A 27,522-nucleotide genomic window follows, 5' to 3' on the forward strand; every position below is an offset into this window, starting at 1 on the left:
AAGAGCAGTTATATGATAGATGGTGCTTCGCCAAGAAAGTTGAACAAGATTATGAAAGGCTTAAACAACTTGTATTACTTGAAGAGTTCAAAAACTGTGTACATAGTGACAGTAAGTCTTATCTTGACGAGCATCAGATTGAAACCTTGGAAAATGCTGCTCGTGCTGCTGATGATTATTCTTTAACTCATAAAATTCCTTTTGTAAATAAGACTTCTACTCAACCTTCTTTTAGCAGAAAAGTATTTCAGCCTAATACAAGCCCTTCTAAAACTCAAACTGGCACAACTTCTAAAAATCAAACTTCGGAGAAGCTTGATTCAAGATCCTTGTCTCTTCCTACGTATACCTAATGCAAGAAAAAAAGGACACGTTATTTCTGATTGCTACAAATTGAAAAAAAGGCATCAGAATGAAGACAGACCTATTCCAAATGCTCTTTTCTCTAAGAGGTCAAGGTCACGGTCATGTATTGAAAGCAATACATTTGTTGGGTCTAACAAACACCAGTCCGATTTGATTATGGAGAATTATGAACCATTCATATCGAAAGGTTCTATATCACTCTAGGGTGATTCGGCCAATCCTATCCCAATTAAAATTTTATGGGACACATGAGCTTCTCAGAGTCTTTTATTGTCGGGTACTTTGCCTTTTTCTGAGAAGTCTTCTTCTAATGAGAGTGTTCTTATCCAGGGAGTAGAGTGCGGCTTTGTTAATGTTCCTCTCCATTGTGTAAATTTGTCATCAGACTTAGTTCCAGTACCCGTGACAGTCGAAACGGTCTCTGTTTTACCCGTTGATGGCATTAATTTATTACTAGGCAATGACCTAGCTGGAGACAAGGTTGTGGTTAATCCACTTGCAACTGACAAGCCTTGCTTGGATCAGAAAGTCGATCCAATTGAAAAAGTATTCTCTGATGTTTTTCCAGTTTGTGCACTTACCAGAGCTATGGCAAAGAAAGCTCTTTAGAATGATGTAGATAAGGAAAGTATTCCTTTAGCTGACACATGTATTGGTCAGATTTTTGAAGAGGTCACCTTCACTCCTTGTTTGGATCAATCAGAAGGTATTGATCACAGTGATCCTCTTTTAACGACTCATTCTCTTTATTCTATTAAGGGTGATGAACGACAATCACTTGTCGTCGAACAGGAAAATGATCCTGAGATCTCCTGTTTGTTTCAGAAAGTCATTAGTGAAACTGAAGCTACTAAAGTTCCTGTCTCTTAATTCATTAACAATGGCATTCATATGAGAAAATGGAGACCTCCCGAGGTACCCGCTGATGACGAATGGTCAGTGAACTCTCAAATTGTAGTTCCAAAACCTTACAGACAGGAAATACGTAGTTTTGTCTTATGAAATTCCTTTGGCTGGTCGTTTAGGGATAAATGAAACTTATCATCGCAAGATCTTAACTCACTTTTATTGGCCAAAAATCAAAAGTAATGTTGCCAAATACTGTAGATCTTGTGACCTGTAAAATGGTAGGAAAACCAACTCAGAAAATTTCCAAAGCTCATCTACAACCTATACCTGCCTTTAACGAACCATTTATTGATCACAGTAAGTCAGGTAACCAATACATGTTGACCATTATGTGTGCATCAACAAAGTTTCAGAGGCAATTCCCTTGAGGAATATAAAATCTAAAATAATAGTAAAAGCTTTGATAAAGTCTTTCACTCAATTTAGCCTTTCTAACTCTATTCAATCGGGTCAAGGGTCAAATTTTAGGTCTGGAACTTTCCAGCCTATTGTGTTGGAATTTGGCGTTCAGCAATTCAAGTCAGGAGTGCATTTATGGTTTGACAGAACTAAAATGGATAGAACATTTGAGTTTTGTAATAATGGAGTTATGTCTCTCTTGCTCATTCTCCAATTTTTTCTTCAATTTAGATAATACGGCCCTTACAAGGTTAAGAAGAAAATGAATGAGTTAAATTATAATATTAGTGCTCATGGGATCTAAATAAATTATAGGAGTACCAGTATATTGAAAGATAGCCAAGTTAAACATGCAATTAATTTAGTTGTACCTGTCCCACTCGGTGAAGATTTATGTGAGGGAATATAATTAGATTCTACTGACATTGGAGTGACAAATCTTCGGAATTCAGAAATTGTGAAAGATCTGAACCATAAACTTTCACTTTTGCAAGAGCAACAAAGAAATGAACTTAAACAGTTAGTACTTGAATATGAGCACTTATTTCCAGATGTTTCTACAAGAACAAAGACAATTTTCCATGACGACGAAATTGTAAATTCCAAACCTGTCAAACAACACCAGTACAGGATGAACCCTCTTAAACAGGAATACTTGCAAAAGGAAATTCAATATTTGCTGGAGAATAACTGTATAGAGCTCAGTAAAGGTGACGGGAGTTCACCATGCATACTTGTTCCAAAACCAGATAAAACTTTCCGTATGTTTACTGATTATAGGAAGGTGAACAGTGTGACAAAAACAGATTCATTCCCATTACCAAGAATTGATGACTGTATTGATAAGATCGGGAATGCCAAGTATGTCACCAAATTTGACCTTCTGAAAGGATTTTGGCAGATTCCACTAACGGAAAGAGCAAAGGAAGTTTCAGCATTCGTGACTCCAGATGGACTTTACCAATATAAAGTAATACTGTTTGGGATGGGGGCCCCGAGTGGACGAGTGGTCTAAAGCGCTCTTCGTTATGGATCATTGCCATCTCACCTCTGTCTGCGTGAGTTCGAGTATGTGAGAAAGCTTGCCAGTAGCTTCTCGTGGGTCGGTGGCTCTTTCCGGGGTTTTCCTGGGTTCTTCCTCCCCCATTAATACTGGCCGCCATGTATAGCCTCTCGTGTACTGAAAAATGGCGTTAAACTACACAACAACAACAACAACAACTTTCGGGATGAAAGGGTTGCCAAGTAAATTTCAACGCCTCATGAATATGATTACGATTACCTCTGGTCTAGACAATTGTGACGCTTACGTCGATGATGTCATCATCTACAACGACATCTGGAAAGAACATTTAGCAACAATTCGGAAATTCTTTGACAGACTCACAGATGCATGTTTGACAATTAATTTATCTAAAAGTGAGTTCTGTCGTGCTAGTGTAACTTTTCTATGACATATTGTGGGACATGGACAAGTTAAACCCAGAGATGTTAAGGTCGAGGCTGTCTCTGAATTTCCCGTGCATACAAATGTATTATTTCATGTACACTGTTAATAATTCATAAGAGTACTTCTTATGTTTTTCTTAAAACTCGTGTATAATTAATCTATGGTAAAAAGAAAGCTTTATCATATAAATCTTTCTTTTTTATGGGGAAGGTGTTACGTATAGCTGATTTAATTCATATTTATTTTAATATAATTGTTCGTTTTTCAGTTTGAGAAAAAAAATATTATTTTTCTTACATGCTATTGTAATGTAAATGTATTCACAGGAGGTGATATTTTTCCAGAAAATGTGTTGACCTAAATCATTCTTTTTATAAACACCAGGTGTTGGCATCGATGCTGACCGTGATTCAAAATTAGTAAGCAAAGTTCTATTTTTATTTTAAAATGATTGGTTGATGTCAAGGTCATGATGGGGCTTTGGCTTTAAGATGTAAACAACTTTTTTATTTTTATTTCTTAGAGAAAATGATTGGTTTTAGTCAGGGTCATTTTTGATGAACGTGACATAAACACGATCACGTGACCCCCACACTTTGATTTCGCAATTCTAGTTTTTCCATAACTACGCATTTGTTAGTTTTAATAGAAATGTGTAGAGAGAGATTTCTCAGTTTTGGGCTTTATATACTGATGTCAAGTTATTTTGTTGTAGCCAGATCTTGAGCTATAATTTTCTTCAGATCAGTTCAAAAGGATTAAATTCTTGATTCTCTGGAAATATTTGAAGAGTGCACGTATAGAGTTTTTGGAAAGACACTGTTTACAAATTTAATTTGGATTTCCAACAACGGAGTGCCATTATTTGTATTTCTACAAGGAACTCTAGATAAGCACAGTACTGACTACAGCATACGTCATCGTCATCCATCTTGAATTTTCCATCAGGAATCGAATTTGAAATTATTAGAACATTTATTACTTGGACTTTTGCAATTTAATTCGTGGATTATTTTTAAATTATTTTTGGATTTGATTCTTGAAACCGCAAGTTCTTCTACTTTTTCATTTTTACAGATTTTCCAGGAAAATAAATTATTTGTTAAATTTTAAAAAGCTTGGTTTATTCACTCTTTCTGTGTTACTGTTTATTAGAGCTAAACACGTAACAGTATGTATGTATGTATGTATGTATGTATGTATGTATGTATGTATGTATGTAGGCAGGTAAGTAGGTAGGTAAGTAGGTATAAATTTCTCAGTCGGTCTATTTATACATATTCGTATATGAGATATACTATGTCACTGGATGGTGATCATATAATTACAAAATATGTTATATTTTAATATTCTTAGAGATTTTTGCAAAAGAGAGAAATTGAATTAGATAACGATCGTTGAGGACTTTATGAAGTTTTAAGTAAAGGCATATTTTTATTCTTTTTAAATAGGCACAATTTTCGATAGATCCCACAAATCTCAAAAGACGTTTCAATGAGGCAGTGATTTCTACTCTTCCACCTGCATAGGTTCTTCATCGTGGTTTACTACCATCCATTTACTATGGATCAAAAGTCAAAGACCATCGTGGATATCCATGTACCACGCCTAATTATGTTGAAGAAGTTGTAATCTAAAGTCGATATTTAAGGTGTATAAGCTGAAGTAATTATCTATACATGTAAGGTGTAGGAGGAGCTGAGTGACAACACGCACGCATACGAATGGACGCACACACGCACAGATAGTAGCATCCTCTGATAGCATGTTGAGAATCGTGGTTAAGAGATGACAGTCACTTAATCATTTCAACCGGTGATCCGGCATAGTCCTCAAATTATCTACTCGCGTGTCATTAATTTAATCAGCATGACATTGTCTATATACATATCACTGTACCTATATATTGATACAGAATGATACATGATATTTAGAGATAATATACATGTACACCACTTTATATACACATCGTAACAGGTGTGTCATTGTATCTATACGCATTTACTTCCATATCCTGGTGTTTCTTCATTCGTTTGCTCCAATCGAATTCTTGTATACGGACAATATAAATTTCTGTGTGTGATAGGCAACACGTGACAAATTTCCTTTTTCGTGTATTTACAAGGCTACAGTGCACAGATGAGGATGAGTATCTCGGATACAACCAGAATATATGAGAGGGTGTCCCTAATGGAAGACAATATCAGTATTCAGGTAATATATTTGTTTGGTTTTTTTTACATATATGCTAGAACTGACTCTTCCAACACACACACACACACACACACACACACACACACACACACACACACAACCATTCATCCATCAATCAGGGTGTACAAATGTGTGTGTGCGTGTGTGTGTACATACATGTTTATTTATAAAATGACATCGTGTAGCTAAAGCGCGTCACCTATTTTTAGTGATAAATGCTAACAAAAAACAAAAAGATAATAAAAGGAAAGGCTTGTTGTCAATTATATCCTATCATGTTTGGTACTTTTTGACCTTCATTTTTACATTCATGTATTTATTATTTAAGTGAAATGTAGCTACTGAGTAACCATAAATGGTGGATGAAATGGTACTTTTCCCACCTACATGCCTACATACATTCATCGATTTTACCATCCATCCATTCATTAATCTACACATACCTATCATTTTTTAAATTGCTATATATAAGGCCATATACTAAATATAAGGCCATATACTAACTATAAGGCCATATACCAAATATAAGGCCATATACTGTAGATAAGGCCCTGTACTGAATATAAGGATATATAATGTATATAAGGCCGTATACTAAATATAAGGCCATATACTGTAGACAAGGCCCCGTACTGTATATAATGATATATAATGTATATAAGGCCATATACCAAATATAAAGCCATATACTGTAGATAAGGCCCTGTACTGTATATAAGGATATATAATGTATATAAGGCCATATACTATTATTGTAGCTTATGTCAGATTCAGAAAGAATCATTGTTAAAAGAGGTTTTGAACGTTTGGTCTGGCCTCCCACTTTAATGCTTCGTCCAGTCTCACCTCACTTTCGAAACTACCACTCAAAGAAACATTGACGGTTTCAAGCTTTATGTAATTCTGGTTATTTCCGGTCAGTTGGTGTTATAGATGAGATAAAGTAACAGATCTTATATTCTTACAGAATTCGCAAGAAGGTGGACTAAACATTTTCAAAACTTCGGTGTTTGTCTCTGGTGTGATAGCCGGTGCCGGAGCCCTTGCCTTGCCAAATGCTCTCAAAGGGACTGGTAAGCTACATGAAAAGAGATAGGTAGACGAGCAGAAAGGTGATGTAGTCATAACACAACATTAATTCAATAATGAATATTAATAAGTTGTAAAATGAAGAGAAAATAGGACAATAGTTTGCATGTTTAATTGGGAATACCCACGTTTGTCAGTATATCATTTTTATCTACATTAGACTATTCGATAACAAAACATGATTTTATTATTAGATGCATCAAACATAAGACTTGAAGTCTCCAAAATGAGGAAACTATTAGCAAATATTCTGTGGAAAAGCTAATCTCTCCATTTAAGAATTATTTTTATAACTTTGTTGAGAAAAGTATCTGACTACAAACAAAATGGAGAGGTTACGAATCGAAGTAAAATGTTAAGCAGCTAAGTCGACCATGTGCTGTTACGTAGGCATGGAGTTGTTGCCCCTACAGGTGGTGCTCAAAGTACATGAACACATTCTAAACTGGTTAGTTGATTTAATTAACTATTTATTGGGCACGGCAATAGGTAACTTCCATCTTAATCTGACATCTGAAACTGAAGAAGAAATGTGACAGATCTATTTTTTCTTTAAATATGGACCATCCCACATGATCTTTAACATCAAAATCGCTTCGTGTTTGAATAATTTTGCATCACAAAAGTAAAGAAGACACAAAAGAACATGGCGTTTTATTTTATATCTCAAAAACTACATTGACTTGATCTTTGTTTTTCATATTTTGTTTTTCACTACCCAGAGGGTGGCAGTTCTTTAAACATTGGAAATGGACAATACGACGATAACTCTTATTGAGAATGAGAAGGGGATGTGCTATATGGAAATAACATACGATCTTTTTTCTTGTAAAAAAGAAGGCAAATTGTATAGTATAGTTGTAGGTATTATAACATTTTTAACAGTAATTGGAGAACGTTTAATTTTTATATCTACAATACGATACGTAAATTACTCCGTCTCCCCCCCCCCCATCAATATCGACAGTCCGTAACTGAGTTTAGAGTACTATTAAAAGAGAGAAAACAATATAAACCGAATTTTAAAAAAGGCATGAAACGGAGGCTAATAGGTCGATTAAAATAATGAACACTTAAAGATAACCTTACATTCTATACCCATTTCTTATTTTAGCAAACATGAATAAGGTTTTGCAAGCAGCTCTTCTTATCTGTCCTTTCTTTGACTACGATGATGACGCATAGAATGGTTAACTCTGATTGGAGAGTGGATACAATTATATGTTAACTTTTTGCCATTTCGTACGTTGCCAATAGAATAAAAATACATTTTACTTTGCCAGTCTTAAATCAACACGTGCATGGAAGGTTGAAATACATCATAATAATCAATTGTTATTAAATATCAAACTGGTTTTGCAAGAAATCACATTTAGAACAACAGCAAAGCAAAGATCGCGATTGAAACCTAACACAAGCTGCTATGCGCCCGATTTTGCCTTATTATAAGTTTGTTTGGTTTATTTTTTCAGTCAATTTAGTTTAAATTCTAATAATGAAAGAAATATATTTACAGCCAGGTATCACAAATTGTTTATAATTTATGCATTTTCATGGTATATTGCAGGTGAAATTGGAATTCTGTTGATGTTTTGCGCATGCCTCGTATCCTCATACACTGGGATTATTCTGGGGCGAACCTGGTTGATAATTTTAGAAAGATACCCCCAACATAGAGAAGCACGCGTCCGATATCCCTATCCTTTAATTGGAGAAATTACATTCGGAAGACTAGGAAGGTAAATCTTGGTCTATTTAACTTTGATTGTCCAACAATGTCTAACCTAATTTCCTACTCCCAAAGAAATTCATTGCAACGGCGAATGATCATGGCGACATAATGACGATCACAGACAGTAGACAGGCAGACATAGAATCCGTTATCTTATAGCACAGCTAACCGAGCAAAGAATGTCAGGTTTCGAAATGGAGTTATTTAGTCGCATAATTACACAGGTTATAAAGGTTATGTTGTGTTGTGTTATGTTGTTTTGCTGTGTGTTGTATTGTTGCTTTTTAGTCCTATTTCATGCCACTAGTAATTTTCTGACTTTCAATGTCCACGTCTGACCAACAAAAGCCCTAAATACATTTTATTTAGTTTTTCCAATAAATAATACTGAAAAATCGTACGATTTAATCAAAGGAGTTATGCTATCTCTCATCAACGATATCTTAAACGCCAAGTTTGTAAACCGGGCGTTTGGACCAGAAACGTAAGGGAAAGTATAAATGTGCAGAATCCTGCACCACCCAACCAGTTTAAATGTATCAATACATGATTAGTGTTCATATATACTATCTATATTTATTTTAAAATATAGCCTGAAGGAAATAATTGTACACAGAGGACCACTGTGTCTCCTGTAAATTAAAACGAGAGACAACAAATATATTAAAAAGCTTATCATGCATAATGTTGCATGTTCTGACGTCCAACCTGTAGAACTGACATGCAATCCTCCATGTCACCCAAGTCAATCGTGCAAGGATGGATTTCCTTCCCAAAAGTTAAAGAAAACTATACCACAGCAGACTGGCAAGCCTGAACAATAAATGGTGTTTGCAAAATTACATCTGGTACAGAGCATAGCTGCTCAGGAAATAACAGGTAATGTTAATTTGATTTAATTACGAGGACTACAATAAGATGCAATTGACGTATTAAACAGTAACACAGAAAGAGTGAAAAAAACAAGCTTTTTAAAATTTAACAAATAATTTATTTTCCTGGAAAAATTCTGTAAAAATGAAAAAAGGAGAAGAACGTACTTTTTCAAGAATCAAATCCAAAAATAATCTAAGAATAATCCACGAATTATTTTGCAAAAGTCCTAGTAACAAATGTTCTAATAATTTCAAGTTCGAATCCTGATGGAAAATCCAAGATGGATGACGATGACTTTAGCTGTGGTCAGTACTGTGCTTATCTACAGTTCCTCGTAGAAATACAAATAATGGCAATCCAGTGTTGGAAATCCATATTAAATTTGTAAGCAATGTCTTTCCAAAATTTCTGTGTGAGCACTCCTCAAAATATTTCCAGAGAAAAAAGAATTAATCCTTTTGAAATCCAACTGATCTGAAGAAAATTATAGCTCAAAATCTGGCTACAACAAACTAACTTGACATCAGTGTAAAAAGCCCCAAACTGAAAGATCTCTCTCTAAAACAAAGGTTATATTGTATTATAAGACGCAGTTTCAAAATTCCCCCAAGTTGCGAAATTAGAAGGGGGGTCACGTGATCATGTTTATATTACGTGCACAGAATATGGCCTTGATTAGACCATGAACGTTATCTAAGAAATAAAAAAATAATAAATGTTGTTTACATCTTAAACCCAAAGCCCCACCATGGCCTTGACAACAACCAATCATTTTAAAATAAAAATATAAATTTGTTTACTAATTTTGAATCAAGGTCAGCATCCAGGCCAACACCTGGTGTTTATGAAAAGAATGGTTCAGGTCAACCAATTGTCTGGAAAAATATCATCTCCAGTGAATACGTTAACATTATAATAGCATAAAATAGAATAAAAAATTTAAAACTGACAATTAAATTCAAATAAATATGAATTAAATCAGATCTACGTAACAGTATATTGGCTTAATTAGTGTACTGATCCATGTAAGGAAAATTAAGTGTTTCTCGTTTTAGCATAGCTCTGTATACATGTAATTCAGGTAGACTATTATGAAAAGCCATAATGCTTATGTGCTAAACATCTTTACAACATGCAATAATTTCGGGAGATGTATCCTTGCAATGTAATATATTACTTGGCAGATTTGGTCACACAGACAAACTATGACCGAAACTAAAATCTGAATAGCTTCAAAATTATTTATTTAAAATAACTTCTAACAAAAGTTAAAATCAGTCTATACCAATAACATCTGGACACTGTTCGAGTTATTCCTAAATTTATGTTGTAATTGTTTTGAACTTTCATAATATTTTATGCGAGAAGTACACCAAGATCTACTATCTTCTTCATACCGCTCCGGTAGCATTAATTAATTCAACAACGATTTTAAAAGTCATTAATTTTAGGTTGATTAATAATGATTTAGATAAAGAGATGGAAGATAAAAGATGTGTTAGAAAACAGTATAAGAAAGGATGCAAGCTTTTTCATCTGTTTAGATGGATTGAGGTTAGAATGATACTTTCCTGCACCCTTATCATGGTTTGTAGCTAAAACATTTGAAGACAAGCTAAGGTGCAACCAACTATTAAACACGATGAGATAGTAACTTTTGCCATATATAAGTTGAATAGTGTCGATGATGTGGTGAGTACGGCGATAAATGATCATGAATTCAATCATGAGGAATATGTTGTTGTTGTTGTTGCTGCTGCTGTTGTGTTTAACTCCATTTTTCAGCACAAGAATGCTATACATGGCGGCCAATATCAATCATGGAGGAAGGACCCGGGAAAACCCCGGAAAGAACCACCGACCCACGAGAAGCTACTGGTAAGCTTTCTCACATACCCACATCGAACCCATTTATTTATTATTTTTGCTGCGTTTTTTGTTTATCTTTGAGGGGTGTGGATTGTTTAGAGGGTCGTTGGGTTGTAAGGTGTTAATCTCATTTTTTTATAAAAATAATTTGTCGAATATTGCGCTTGTAGTTGCCCAGCATGAATCTTTTCTATAATACAAATCTGTAATAAAAAATTTGTCATAAGCGTATGTATAATTCAAGCCAGTATATGGAAATCAAAAGAATGGCAACGTCAGCAAACGTAGTCAAGGTGAAAACTTGGATTTAATATAAATACCAATTATTAAGACATTGAAGCAGTAGGACTTGTAATGCATATGTGGAACAAGATGAAAAAGATAACCTTTTTTATTATACTGCTGACAAGTTGCAGAACCCTATCCCATCAAAGTGCTTAGTACTTATCCGTCATATCTGGGTCCAGTGCTGCAGTCTTGGCCAAGTGTAAAAGTGCGATATATAAATTCGATAAATGTAACATCTTCTATCGTTTTCATATTATCATTCAAATTTGCAATATATTAATTGACAAGATGATTTCATCTAATCGTGCTTTCATTAACGTTGATTTCGTTTTTATTCTCATTGTTTTTCATTATTCTGCAACCCTGTCAGCGTATTAATAGTAGTAGTAGTATTAACAATTATATTCTTGTTCAAGTCGCCAACGTTTGTGTTCAAATCATTTAGTACCTTACTGTTTTGTGTCATTTTGTTGGATATATTTATTCAAGTCTCTCTGGAATTATTCCGGTCGATATTGGAGACTTCCATAAGCTTCCAGTTAATTATTCTTTTTCCCAAGTCGTTTTTTAAAGAAACTATCTCTGAGTCTATCCTATGTTTGATCGGATGCATATAATGTTTTTGTTAAGTAAATGATATTCTATTTCTCTATTTGCAACACTTGCATAGCTGTAGAATCTCTGTCTGAACTATTAAATCATCTCATCAAACTGTTTTTGTACATCTATAATATTTTGTTAGCTCTTTTAATACCACTTAACAGTGTTATCATTCAGAGCCCTGTGCATTTGATTATTAACACGTCTTTGTACGGAGTGACTATTACATGTATAACTTGTTTGTTTGGGATGTAAAATTCTGATAATGCCCATATTGCTGAGATTGCTTGTGTCCGTACAACTGCTATCTAATCCGTAGAGATAAGCACTTAATACCTCATAAAGATATCGCACATGTACTCAACACTTCGTCATTTTACCTGAGTAACATACGTCATTGGCATGCAGTGAATATATATTCCTTTTCTTATGTCGCTTGTTTAGGCTCAAATAAACAGTAACACCAGAAAGAGTGAAAACAACAAGCTTTGAAAAATGCAATAATTTATTTCCATGCAAAAGTTCTGTAAAAATGAAAAAAAAATGAACTTACGGTTTTATAGAATCAAATCCAAAAATAATCCGAGAATTATCCAAGAATAAAAATTTTGAAGTCCTAATAACAAAAGGTTCTACTGATTTCACGTTCGAATCCCAACGAAGAATCCAAGATAGAAGATGATGACGTATACTGCAATATGTAGTGTTGAAGTCTACAGTTCCTTGTAGAAACAAGAAATATCAATCCGGTTTCTGATAGCTGAATACATTTTTATGAAAACACTGTCCTTGTTCCACAATATTACATGAGCACACGTATTTTCCTGAAAAATAACAGAATTAATCCTTTTGAATTCAAGTAGTTTAAAATAACTCCAAACCATGTAATTTGAAATAACTCCAAACAGCACAACATACAACTAACAGTTTAACAGCCCAACTTCTACTGATTATTCTCCAAAACATGGGTTATATAGGTTATATGGGCTTTCTAAAACGTATACAAGGGTCACGTGATCATCTTCTGGACGTTCATAGAAGCAAATATTTGTTACAGATCACGTTTACTCAGTATGACCCTGACAAAAACTAATCATTTTTACTCTAAGAAATAAAAACATAAAAATGGTTTATATCTTAAAGACAAAGTCCCATAATGACCTTGGAGACAACCAATCATTTTAAAATAAAATAGAACTTGTTTACGAAGGTTGCTATAAATTCTGAAACAAGGTCAGGATTTAGATCAACACCTGGTGTTTATAAACTAACAGTCAAGGTCAAACTATTTTCTAAAAATGTATCATCTCTAGTGAATAAATTTACATTACAATATCATGTAATGAAAAATAAAAAAGTAAAACTGACAAACAATTAAATTTAAATAAATATATATTAAATCAGATATAATTAAATCAAATATACATAACGCTTTTCTATCTTCATCTTCCGATATTCAGTCTATTAATATCAGCCCCATGCAAGAGATCTCTTAATTTATTAAACACCTTTTTGTGTTAAACGTTAGTCGTCGATAGACAACTCATGTGTTAGTGGAATTCTGCAGAATATTCACTAAATAAAAATTGTATCCATTATAAGTCCATGACCTATAATGTTGTCTATTGTGATATTGATGAAGGAAACTTTAATGACTAGTTAAATAACTTCTATAGTATCCATGGTTACCTATAGACGACTTTAAGTACTGTTTTTATTTTCATGCTATACGTAGCAGTAAAAGCATGAATATACTACTGCACGATCTGTTGCGTTTAGGATGATTTCCCTTTAAGTCCACATCTCATTATTTATCAAGCAAAAACGATGAAGCATCTCCGGAAATGTTTATATTTTGACAAAGTATTGTGGTGATGTTCCTTTGAGGTGTTGTTTTATTGTGGTGTTGTTCTTTTGGTGTGTTGATTTGTTGTAGTGTTCTTCTTTTGGTGTGTTGTTTTGTTGTAATGTTGTTCCTTAGATGTGTTGATGTGTATCGTGTAATGGCTTGCTTTATATAGGATTTATTACCTCATTAGGTTGATGTAAAGTGAAACAACTTTACTTTTTGACCAATATGCACAAAACAACAACATCACGGCCTATGAAATAATAAATGTTCTGTTTGAGTTAAATGTTTTGCTTCATTTCTTTCATTTAATATTCTTTCAAAATCTAGTAATTTTTTCAGATTTTTGCTATTCTTTTTGTCAAACGCTCAGCTTCTTCTTTTTTCTAAATTCCTTTTAACCTTTCCCCTGTTGTCTGCCAAGTCCATGTGTACAATATTCTTTTGGTTTGTGTCAAGTAACCTTTACAGGTTCTTTGCTAACTTTGTTTTAACTTTCATTTTTGTTAACTATCTTATATATAATTGCCAACGAAATCTAGAAAGTTTACGATATTTGATTTCAAGATGTTGAAAACGTTACTTGTAAGCTATCTTTCAATTTTACTAACAAGTTATGAAAACTACATTTTAAATATAATTGTTGAAAGAAAAACAATCTAAACAAAGCTATGTACTGTATGTATTAGATACAAAAATAACTGCGTTTCAATCGCAAAAAAATAATATATAATGTTAACCATTTACAATCAACATACTAAACCGTATAGTAAAAAGTGATATAATAAACTAAAATAAAATTCAAGAAAGTGAGCTTTAAATGATGGATAGACGAATGTGGACAGCTCTGTAACGGATACATGAATAAGTACACGAACAAAGGTAAGGCAATGATGATATCTTTTCTCTAAGATACAAAATTAAATCAGATACCACACTGAAAACCGCTGTATCCCATATATGGACGAGGCCAAACTCCATAAAACCTGAATGTATGAGGGTTATTTAGGCATAGATTATTCAGTTTGTATTATATGATCTAACTGGTCTAGAAAAAAGAGAGAAATTGTTTCACTGGTTAGTCACTACATAAAGAGAGCCAGTGAAAATAGGTCAAACGATGATAGAATGTCTTCCAGAGAAGAGATAAGGAGCGCATTAAAAACGGCACATAATTTAAACTTACAAACTTAATCACTCAGGGGATTCTGAACAATATTAATTAGTCTGCTCTATCTCTTCATTGTCTAATATACTTTTCCTATAAGATTTCAACACAGGAAAACAGCTGCATTGCAGCTATTTGTAACCATTGTAGTTAAAGGCATTAAAAGCATCGACACCAGAAAGCAGACAGCACAAGTTGCATTTATATTTTCAAACATTTTCAGAATTTCAGATTCATTCTATTAATATGATGTCATTTTGAAACCGACTCCATTGATGTATTTTGTTCAAAGTTACTTACCTATGCAGACTAAGATCGACAAATCCATTCATATGATTTTATATCATGTAGTCATCTTTCATCTCATTTTCTTTACTTCTAATTTATCGATTATAAGAAATGATTCACTGTATAAATTTAGCAATGATTTTTTATTTAAGAGCTATGCGTTATAAACATTTAACCTCTTCTTCATTTATTTCTGGTCCATTGTTTACAAATCCTTCTCAGTTCCAGTCTTACTTGTTATCTCATTCTATCTCAGACTATATTCGGTTTACAATAACTTTGCTGAATTCTGTTTGTACAGTTCGTTTTCTAAAAAAGAATGCTATTTCTACCTTTGTCTTCAATAAATTCCATTTTTGTTTACCTTTTGACCCATGCTGTTTGTTCGGTTATTCCTGATTAAATAACGATAAATGTTTATTGTTGTCATACAGCTCCTCACTTTAGTGACGAAGCTAAAAGCAAAACTTTTTTTTACGTCAGTTGGACTCAGTGAATCTTTATCTTTTCTGACGACAACGTTTACTGGTATAACACATGCAAGTGACCAAGGGTGGTGTTGACTTTGATTATTCGCTTGAAAATCTTTTGTATGAGGAGGAGGATGTAATAGATGAACAAGACCGAACAAAAGTTGATGATACGATTTTTAATTAAAGTTCTAAATATTTGGTTGCAACTTTTTCGTTTCTTTCAATAAATATAACGCCATAGACAAAATAACGTTCTACAAAAGGAGGAGCGGCTGCTAGTGCAGCAAGCCGGACACAAGCAAATGTATCCTTGAGACACAGAATAGGTAAATTAAAATACTCTAAAAACACTTGAAAAGGAGAACAAGTCTGCTACTGATCAAAGAAATTACCGTAAAATCAAGGCTCTCATAGGGTCCCCTCCGACTGATATCATGGCCGACTTGGTTAAAGTCAACCTATGTAATTTTCTCTACCATATCCTACAATGTTGAGGTGGTTTCATCATTTTAAAGATTGTTGCAAATCCATGGAATATGACCTACGTTCAGAAAGACCATTGTCTGCGATTGGTGAATTGAAAGTGGCAACTGATGGCGAGGCTCGATACATAGTAGAAGATATCTCTTTTATCACTGGCATTAATTCGTCAGCTGTTTTCAATATACTTAGGAGTCATTTGAAGCTCCGAAAGATGTCTTAGAGGATAGGTCCCAAATTTTGTTGACGGCTGAACAAAAACAGACTCTGTATGAAATAGGCAAACACCTATTCGCTAAATATGAAAAGAGACCTTTTCAAATGCAATTGTCACAGGTGAAGAAAAAAAACATGACTTGCATTTTTGAACTCGATCGAAGAAAACTAGCAGGGACAACATATGGCTCGACGTAGTCGATCTTAAAAGATAGTTTTATACGCATTACTTTTCGATGCGAAAGATCTGATTGTCTAAGTTCCTGCGGTAGTGGTCCTCGCATATAGATCTAGAGATATCAATATACTGCATGACATCGTACCGGCACGTAAATCCACTGTCATCCAGACTTCCTAAAGAACAGTATTTAAATATTGTCACATCCTTCATGCAATCCTGACTTAGCTCCAGTTTATTTCCCCTTCAATCCCTTTATCAAAGATTCGCTGAGAGATGGACGATATGAAAACCGTCAATCAGTTAAAATGCAGTTATCCCCTCTTTGAACAAGATACTAAAGAGTTAATTCAAAATGTATTTTCATAATTATTTACCCAGACTGAGAAAGTGCATAGAACTGCAAGAGGGTGGATACTGTAATGGGATCCATTTACTCACTGTTAACTAGCATAGTAATTTTGTTGTACGGAGCACTAATGTTCACAACTTTTTAAATACCGCTCGTATTGTTGAACATTGGTCATGATATCGTAATCTGAGTTGCAACATTGATTCTTAAAATTTATAGTTTCATTAACCTTGTTAACAGCGTATGTTGCTGTCAAAACGGGCTGTGTAAAATATGGTATATTTGGTACCTTTGGTTTATCTGTTGGCATCCACACGGCCAAGTTTGGCTGATCTCGCCAAAATTTAGTAATACACTATCAATTTTACGGCATAGCTATTTTTTAAAAAAAATGCTTGATCATTTGTAAGTGCCAATTTGTTAAACAGTATATTAAATTTGTTTTCCGTTAAATACTTGAGCGATATCCTTATTAATTGGTGTAATGAGTACAGTTGCAGGAAAATGGGATTTTGTTGCACCATGTTCAAAATCTAAAGTTCATTTACATATACGCATTATCTCTTGATATCGACATTGTGGCTCCCAATTTAAACTTTTGATCTAAATAAATTACGTCTCTGACAACTACTGAATTTAATGCTATAGCGTTGTGCCATATTGTAAGATGTGCGAAAAAAAATCTAAATTAATGTTCTGCATGTAAGTGTCAAAGATTACACAAAATACATACTATGGACCAGGGACTTTGGGGTATGTTTGTTGTTTATTTTTTTATTTGAGTGGTTATGCATGCCAATGTAAAAGTTGCTGTTGTATGATTTAACGCCATTTTTCAGCACAAGGCTATACATGGCAGCCAGTATAAATGGTGGAGGAAGAAACCGGGAAAACACTTGAAAGAACCACCGAGAAGCTATTGGCAAGCTTTCTCACATACCCACACTGGCCGAACCTGAGACTCGAACCCACGCAGACAGAGGTGAGATGGCAATGATCCGTTACGGTGAGCGCTTTTGACCACTCGACCACTTGGGGTCCCAATGTAAAAGTAATAGACGTTGTATAATATAGTAATAGGGCTTGGGGGTACTTTTACTTTAAGAAAAAATAGATTGTACAGAAATGTTCTTGTATAGGGATAATGGATTTAAATTGGAAAAATGAATGTCTTGCTTAAACGGGTTGGGTGGTCCAATATCGACACATTTATAATGCAGCAATGAATCATATGAATGGTCAGACGACAGCTAGGAAAGAGGTCAAACATGTCTCATGAACGATATCGAAATACCAAGTTCTGTAAACCAGCCGATTGTACTTGACACGGCATGTGGTACATTATAAGCACTGGTCAAATAGAGAGAACTTAATTATATATTACTAAACAAGCTGTTAAAATGTTTATCTATGAAGGATCTGATACCTTTTAAAGTGTATCTTAGATCTTGTAACTCTTCCTACGTCACTGCTAAGATTTCTTAAAATGAGGCTCCTGTTACTACTACTCTTACTTCCACTATTACTACTGCTACTACTGCTGCTGCTACTACTACTACTACAAACATTGCAGTAGCTCTAATATTACTACTTTCAGTGACCATGATATTGATTTTTCTTCTTCTACTGCTTCTCATTATTATAATTTATTATTATTATTATTATTATTATTATTATAAGTATCATTGCAATTATTGTAGTTGCTGTTTTTATTAGTATTATCAACATGATCATCAAATTCATCATCATCAAATTCATCATCATCATCATCATTAGTAGTAGTAGTAGTAGTAGTAGTAGTATTGTTGTTATTATTATTATTATTATTATTATTATTATTATTATTATTATTATTATTTAACTAGGCACTTGGTATCCTTTGCTATTAACTTTACCTTGTTTGGAGCGGCGGTAGTGTACTTGGTAGTTTCAGCGGAAAATATCCACAGCTTGGTGCGGGAGCTACACGGGGACATCCACGCCTGCTACTGGGCCCTCATCCTGGGAGGGGTACTCGCACCCTTCACCCTCTTCAACACACCAAAAGATTTCTGGTAAGATATTAACTTCAAAAAGGTAGGATTGGCTGCTTAGGTGGCCCAAGTGGTTAGAGCGTCCGCCTCGGATGCGGGAGGTCGTGGGTTCGAACCCCGGCCGAGTCATACCAAAGACTTATACAAATGGTACTAGCAGTTGCCTCGCTTGGCGCTCAGCATTAAGAAGCTAGTGTTAGGACTGGTCGGCCTGGTGTCAGGATAATGTGACTGGGTAGGACATTATGCTACATGTCTGCGACATGATGTCCCAGTGCTAGACATCACTGTAAACTGTCACACTACAGACATCGTAGCGATATGACTGAAAAATTGTTACAGCTACATTAACAATACAAATCCCACACACACTGATTGTTATGCATCTTTAATTTCCTGGTTTCTGAAGTTCCCTCATGAGCAAGCCCAATGAATTTTAACGTAACATTCAGAAACGTGCAAGGTTGAAGTATGAGTGTCATTTTAGGTATAGGTATGCCAAAATAAAAGTTTCGTTGAACGTGGCACATTTGTAAAATTCTATTTATGAATGTATCTTCGAAACGCATGGATACATTTCTATATCATATTCAACTGCGAATCGTTTATAAATCCGATCAATTTCAATGTTCTCTTTGTAATCATCCACAAGCCATAATCGAATCAAAAATGATCATGTCTTTTTTTTCTGTCCTTTTCGTATTGGTATATATTACATATGGGGTGGGGGTGGGGCTTGCCTTTGTTTCTTGTAATTGATACCTACATCCTTAAATAGATTCACGTGACGTATATACGCTATGAATGCTTGCTCTCCGTGGAAAGTATATGACTACAAACGATAAGACAGAAGTGACCCTCATTTAAATAAAGAGGAAAAGTTCACGATCATTTTCTCTCATCTAGCATTTTATCATTATCATCTTCATTGATTGCACCCAGAATGAAACAACAAACCTTAGAGTAAATCAAAATATGGTAGCCGTTTTATAATTCATTGGCACTACAGTATACAGATTTCATTAAGTTCGTATGGTTATATACCATATAAACACTTTTTGTATAATTGTAAAACGCCTCTTTCTTTTTGGCTAGTTAAGGGATTTTTGATCATTTTATTTTATTATTTTATTTTTTTAAATCATCTGAATATACAACATACATAAAACAATGAATTTATTTTAGTATATATTTTGTAACGTGATATTGAAATGTATCAGTGGGGAAAAAAAATGATATCGTCACAGATACGATATCACTTTGGAACTTACTTTCTTTTCCTGCTCAGATAATAAATCTGTCCTAATTTATGCCATTCAGATATTTATTTCCATAACTATGCATATTCCAATCTTCTTGTTTTCTCTCTCTCTCTCTCTCTCTCTCTCTCTCTCTCTCTCTCTCTCTCTCTCTCAGGGTGAACATATCTTAAAATCTCAAGAATGTAGACCCTCTAGTATACATTTGGTTAATCAATAAGAGACGGCTTCAAAAACTGCCTATAAATGATTTTCAAAGAACACAAAGTAGTATTCAGGAATTAACTCCATTAATTTAGTTTTCCACGTGAACTGTTGCTATCTATTCTGTACCGTATCGTATGCCCTTCACACTTGACAGCAGACACATTTGAGGGGGTGGGGTGGGGTGGGAAATCTCTTGATTAGAAATAGTAATACACTTGTTTAAGTATTGATTCTAACTCTCAGCACAGTCATCGTCCGACAACAATGGGGAAATCAGGCATTGATGAATGCTGACTGCAAACCGAAATTAAGTGATAATCCAACTTTGAGTTCAACTAGATTGAAAGCTTACCAGAGCCAAATATTAGTTTTTGAGCGTAGAAATAAACAAAATAAAGAAACAAATAAACTCACAAAAGTTAAAATCATGATAATAGTTTGTTTAAAGATTATACGTTTTGAAATCTTTCAGATACGACCGATCTGTGATGATTGTACAATACCACCAACCCAACAATGTTTACTGTATCAATCCGCGAGAGAAGAAATCTGTTTTAAAAAAATAAAAACTATATTCATTTTAGTTTGGAAACTGTCATTAATTTGACAATATACACAATATGGGTATTTTATGCACAAATTGCGTTTGTAGAAGGTCGCTGTCCTAGAATTATTGTAAAATATTAACTTGATTATATCGATGCAGCTGTGAATCACACTTACAATTGAGAGAAAAAATCTATACGAATCGTCGGAGTTTGACTTTTAAAAATGTATAGTTAAAAGAAAATTTACGTTTTTCAGTAGCTATAAGGATGTATTTCAATCGTGAAGTGGACACATTTTCTATTATCACTCGTGGCTTTACCACTCGTGACAATACAATGTTTCCCACTTCACTAGTAAAATATTTCCTATATGTACTCTAACAACGTAGATATCCTCTATATATCAATTCTAATACGAAATAGGTTATGATATAAAGAATGGTGCATATTTTCTTGCATTTCTGTTCATGTAAATGTTATGTCACTGCTGCTGCTGCCACAACCATTATTGTCTTAAAGCATACCCCTCAAGTAGATCCTTTAAATTCTCCCGTTTATGCACTCTAGGTTGTTGGCTTTAGGAGCAACTGCAACTACTGGAATCGCATCCATCATTCTTCTGGCGAACATCATTATCGACAAACCAGACCATCCCGCTGTGAAGCACACGTCGCCGGATTTCATGTCCTTCTCCACGGCGTTTGGCACTATGTGCTTTGGTTTCGGAGGACATCCAAATTTTCCTACCTTCCAAGAAGACATGAGGGAAAAGAAGAAATTCTGGAAAGCCGTAATTGTCGGATACACAAGTAAATAATCTTTTCGCGCAATTTTTGATGCCATCTTTACTATGCATCAGTGCATGTTTACATCACATGTTTAATGTCATGGTTTGGAGATGTGCGATATAGCTGTTATGATTTATGTGTATGACTAAATTTTAAGTCAGCGAGGCCACATTCTTTTTTTTTTCTCTCGGGTTTTCTTTCTTGCATATATAAAACCAAACACGGCGTTAGGATAACAAGAATTGTAGCTCAAACCGACATCATGTTACTACCCCACCTCATTCTCTTGGACTGATTCACAGTCGATATTCCAGCCAAAACAATATTGCTATAGTGCAAGATTACTGCTTTGTCCAGTCAAGATGATCCAATCGTTGATGCTTTGCTTATGTTCAGCCGACCTCTCTGGTTGATTATGGCATTCATATTTTCGATTGTGCGGACCGAAATTTTAATTAATTTTCATCCTTACATATTAAAATTCAAATGTTTGCAAACAAAACTTTAATATTTTGTCTGATTCTAACTCGTTTTATTTTGACAATCTGTAATGAATTTTGACACTATCTTTTTAAAGGTCAAGGACATGTTTCAAAAGCTACCCTTTAACCAACTTCAGAGCAATTCAAACGTCTGTATCTATTGATAATAATAATAGAAATTACCAGCCATTGGTCTGCTTTTGTGAAGCCCATTCACTTATTCTAAGAATTTGTCATCAATCTATATCGTTATTGTTGCCATCGTCTCATCATTAATAGACCATGGAATTGAATTTTCCTCTTGTTTTCGGACTATTAAAAATAATAAATCATTGAATTGAATTTTCCTCTTGCTTTCGGACTAATAAAATTACTTGCTAGGTCACTTTATAAATAACGGATAAGTAAGAACTTTTGAGGAATTATTCCACAAGTGTAAGACAGCACTATATTATTATTATATTTATTTACAGTGGTGCTAGTCATGTACGTACCTGTATCTACTACAGCCTACTTCATCTATGGGGATGATATACAAGACAACATTCTTGATACTATATCGAAAGGTCCTTTGCAACACGCTATAACAATTCTACTGACTTCGCACTTTTTGTTTGGCTTTGTCATTCTTCTAAATCCGGTAAATCAAGAATTGGAGCATTTGTTCAAAGTTCCAGATGGTGAGTGTGTTCATAGCCCATTATTTTCCATCGATTATCCATCCGTAAAATTATTGATTATTTATCGATAAAACACGTTGTTTGTTTTCAGTGAACTATTTCTATTTTTTAAAAACGTTTGTTACATGTAAGAAGTATGTATGTATGTATGTATGTATGTATGTATGTATGTATGTATGTATGTATTATGTATGTATATATGTATGTATGTATGTATGTATGCATGCATGCATGCATGCATGTATGTATGTATGTATGTATGTATGTATGTATGTATGTATGCATCAGTTTTAAATGGCAGAGTAGAAAAAGTGTGAAGTCATATATTCTTTCTAATATTCAAATAGGTGCACTAAAAAACATCTTTTTCTTAGCCAGTTTATTATCCATGGTATTAAAACAACGTGCAAGACTGGTTTGTTTTCCATTTCAACATAATATTATATTGATATTTTGTTAACCTTTGTAGAATTTTCTTGGAAAAGAATTCTCAGCAGAACCATGCTAGTTGTCGGAATTGTTTTCGTAGCGGAAACAATTCCGCACTTTGGACTGGTCCTTTCTTTTATTGGAGGATCAACCACTACTCTGCTCGTGTATATTCTGCCACCATTATTTTACCTGAAAATTTGCAGCATGCACCCGGGCCTTGCCGTAATTGGACGGAGTGGGTTAGTTTATTTACCTATCCATTCCAAAGCTTTGCATTTGCTAATCTCGCAAATTTTGAATAAACATAAGATTCACATTATCTATCTTTTGTTGCTGAATTATTTCGAAAAGACAACCAAACAAACAAACAAAAAACAGCCGATGCTGAGTGTGAAAATAGATTGGATAAGGAAGTCAAAATATAAAATCTAGTATGACGTACCTATGAACATGCAGATGTCCTTACCTTAAATGCAAAACATATGAATTAGTATGACACATTTATGATAAGAGTACTGACATGATTATCGGCATTTACTGAGCACTGATGTACCTGTATGACAGATTATCACATACTTTTGAGTATAATATTAAATGAACATGACGTACTTATCGGTATATAATGAGCACTGATGTACCTATAGTATTGATCATCACATACTTTTGAGCACACAGTTAAATGAACATGACATGCTTATCGGTATATGATGAGGATTGATGTATCTGTATGACTGATTAATCACATTTGAATATAATATTAAATGATCAAGATATACTTATCGGTAAATATTGAGCATTAATATAACAGTATGATTAATAATTACATACGTTTGAGCATAATATTAAATGAGCATGTCATACTTATCAGTATATAATGAGCATTAATGTAACATTAATTTATAATCAAATACTTCTGAGTATAATATTTAAATGAACGTGATGTACTTATCGGCATATAATGAGCATTAATGTACAGATAATGGCATATTTTGAGTATAATATGAAATGAGCATGACGTACTTATCAGCACGACATATCGTCATATGATGAGCATTAATGTACCTGTATGATTGATAATAAAATATGAGCATATGATTAAATGAGCATGACGTACTTATCGGCACATAATCGGCATATAATGTGCATTGATGTACTTGTATGACTGATAATCACATACTTAATGAGTATAATATTAAATGAGTGTGACAAACTTGTCGGTATATAGTGATCATATCAAGTATTAAATGGGTACTTAGTAATGAAGTGAAAAATGGCGCAATCAGTCTCTCCACGTAGGACAAAGCTACATATGGTCATATCTTACTGAACAGTTATCCGCCTTGTGTATACATCAAGTGGAAATATGTGGCTTATTTGTCACGAACACGAAAAGTTTTGCTTTTTTCAGTTGTGAAAGGGTTATTATAAAAGGTTTCATAAAATACAGTGTCATCATGCATCGACTCAATTTTTTTTTATTTTTTTTTTTTTTTGCCTTTTTTTTTGTTTCTTGTTATTGTTTTGTTGTTGTTTTGTTTTTGTTTTATTTTGTTTTTGTTCAGGGGATGTGTTGTGGGTGGGTGGTCCAATGGCGTCAGTTTTGTCAGTGAAGCACTGGAAATAATTTAAAACTAGTCTGTTCCGGCATTAGTTATACAAACCTGTACCATGCTCTATAATTCCTTAATCTAGGGTCTTCCGGGTGTCATCAATCGAGTTAGACGATATTAAAAAAAGTTATTTTTCTGTCCCGAAGTTCTCTTTTGAATGGATTATAAGACCTTAAGACATTGATTCTTAACCTATGGGTGGGTTTCGAGTGGGTGGCCGAGATCAGCCCGAATAATTTGAGGCTAACACCACAAACCTAATCTGGGTCGCCGCAAAAATAGATTATGAACCGCTGTCTTAAGGCTCGCTATTTGACATTGCATTAATGTCTTCTAGTGTTTACGCAATAAATAAATAAACATTGTCCTGTGACGGAAAGCGTCTAAACGATCGAGGATAAATTAATTTTCAAATATTTATTTTATATTTGCAGGGAACTGCCTCTTCACACCAAGGTCTTAAACATTGAAATACTTCTAGTTGGAATAGCTGCAGGCGTAGCATCAACTTACTCAGGATTGCATAACATCATTTCCGGGAAGTTTACTTCGCCGTGTTACATTAATGTCATAAGCGCTGATTAATGCTTAGAGAACTCGAATAACAAATATGGCAAAGATGATAAAAGAGTATGAATTGTCACCAGGATTTGACCCCTCTCTTTTATTATTATTTCAGAATGAAGGACATGGCATTCATTCGCAGATCTCGCACCTCTCACCTGTTTTTCAGAATCAACAGTTCAAGCATTTTTATGTATCCCTTACTCGATGACAGCCCTTTTCATTATTCTGTTTTTTTCCTAACTCCTCAGCGTTGTATGTGATCATTTTAGCAATTTTGCACAAAGACAATATCATCCCCGAGTAAGTAAATGAAATGTTATTGATAAAAGAATGCCAGTGGTGGCGAAGAAAATGAGAATAGAATGGGTACATTGACAAGTTTTGCTTCCAAGAAGTGAAGCTACTTTAAGTTGATTCCCATATTTCGACCAAGGATTGGAATTGACAAATATCCAGCTGTAACGATGCAACCAATACTGTTAGATCTCGCTCAGTCTTTCGAAGGCGTCTTTAGATCTATTCTTGGTGATTTTGTTGAATCGATTGTGAGCCAAGACTAAAGCACATTCCTTGTCTGAATCCTCAACCTATAGTAAACATGAATAACAAAATGATCATGCAATATTTATAGGTTACTGCATTTATATGGGAAAATATGAACGAGTTTTTTGGATGGAATACTGCACGACTTTAGGAGTGCAGTATATCCATCCGACAAAACGAGTTCATATTTTCCCATACAAATGCAGTAACCTTTTTATTATATGCTTATTTTCTTATTCTACCTAAGGCTTAACTTTATAAACAAAATACACTACAAGAAACAACGTAAATGAATGTATGCCGTATTCCAAACTAAATACACAAGCGCAGATTTATCATTACACAACAACATCATTATTAATGCGCACATAACTCGGCCCAATTAGATTTGAACTTAGTCGCGCGCTCGACATAACTTTCGAAAGAAAATGGCGTGTCTAGTTAAAATTGAAATTTCCAGTCATATTGTAAATGAATGCGCATTGCAACAACTTTTCCATTTGATCTGGAATGAATAGATTTTGGTATTTTGTTTTGATTCGGCTGAAGTTTGTGATTTTGGACTGGATTCATCTGTGCAAATTGTACATGAAATACATCGGATTGAAGCGGCGCGGAAGAAGCGTGTTTACATCTGCAAGTGTGTTTGTTCTGTCATTGACTATTTGAAATCATTATGTGAGGAAAATATGAAGTGTTTCATTTGCAATTATCAAAAAGACGCTATTGAATTTAATGTTTATTTCATTTTGAGTACAGTAAGGAAGATGTAATTGCACTTGGAATATAGTCGAAATTACAGTACAATTTCGAAATGTGTAATCAAGCTTGAGAACTCCTGACATGGCTCGGATTTGCAGAACTAAGAAAGTACATTTTGAGGAAATTCTGGATGTAAAACTGTAAGTATATTTTTTCCCATTCTTATTACCAGCTAAAGGAGACAGTTTATGCCTTTATAGCTTGCGTGTTATTTGTAGGTACCAAGCAATTTTATGAAATCTGGTGTCTATCGCAAAATCTGAAACAATGTATCAAAATGTTAACGTGGAATGTAGCAAAACAGTTGGTATGTTGCAGTCCACGAAACATCTGCTTTAGTTCATTCAGAAACAAATTTAATCAACCAAAACGTATTGCGTCTACTATGCGAATGTACAGGATTTTTTTTACAAAGTAGTTCCTAATACACTATTGGGCACACGTGTCCTGCGCGTGGGTGCGATATGAAGGTGTGCAATTTCGTAAAATATTGAACGATTCTGATAATGTAAAGTTAACGGAGAAAGAAAAGAAAAAATGAGCATATAATAAATACCAATTACTGTTTATTATTGTAGTCTTTAATAACGTTTCAGCTCCGAACATGTCATTTTGTTTCTTGCATAGAGATAACTCTTGTTCGTAAATGGTGTGTTCTATATCCTCTTCTATTTCAATTTTATTTGGCAAACGACAGGATTATTTAGTATAATTTGTCCATTTGTATAATAAAAAAATGTCTCCCCCCCCTTAATTTTAGGAAGAAACACCTTTGCATAGATTACTTTTATTTTGAAAGCATATACTTCAACAAT

At 34.1% G+C, this 27,522-nt stretch overlaps 1 protein-coding gene across 1 annotated transcript; it reads left to right on the plus strand.

Moving 5' to 3' along the window:
* The first annotated feature begins 1,490 nt into the window (after positions 1–1,490).
* On the plus strand, positions 1,491–27,274 carry LOC149797259 (uncharacterized). Its single transcript, XM_089960737.1, has 9 exons — positions 1,491–1,572; positions 5,250–5,338; positions 6,306–6,411; positions 7,995–8,166; positions 18,662–18,850; positions 21,411–21,652; positions 22,587–22,793; positions 23,263–23,464; positions 25,270–27,274. The coding sequence occupies exons 1-9, from the start codon at positions 1,491–1,493 to the stop codon at positions 25,418–25,420; spliced, it is 1,440 nt and encodes a 479-aa protein (XP_089816863.1). The 3' UTR covers positions 25,421–27,274.
* Positions 27,275–27,522: the final 248 nt, after the last annotated feature.

This window comes from Sinohyriopsis cumingii, chromosome 6 (assembly GCF_028554795.1).
Source record: "Sinohyriopsis cumingii isolate HCF-2022 chromosome 6, ASM2855479v2, whole genome shotgun sequence".
Classification (NCBI taxonomy): domain Eukaryota; kingdom Metazoa; phylum Mollusca; class Bivalvia; order Unionida; family Unionidae; genus Sinohyriopsis; species Sinohyriopsis cumingii.

Excerpts from the sequence above, each read along its gene's own strand:
- LOC149797259 (XM_089960737.1), top strand. The coding sequence starts at position 1,491 with ATGGTAGGAAAACCAACTCAGAAAATTTCCAAAGCTCATCTACAACCT. Across the intron at positions 1,573-5,249 it reads CGAACCATTTATTGATCACA|GCTACAGTGCACAGATGAGG; the intron begins GTAAGTCAGGTA and ends TGTATTTACAAG. Across the intron at positions 22,794-23,262 it reads TTTGTTCAAAGTTCCAGATG|AATTTTCTTGGAAAAGAATT; the intron begins GTGAGTGTGTTC and ends TAACCTTTGTAG.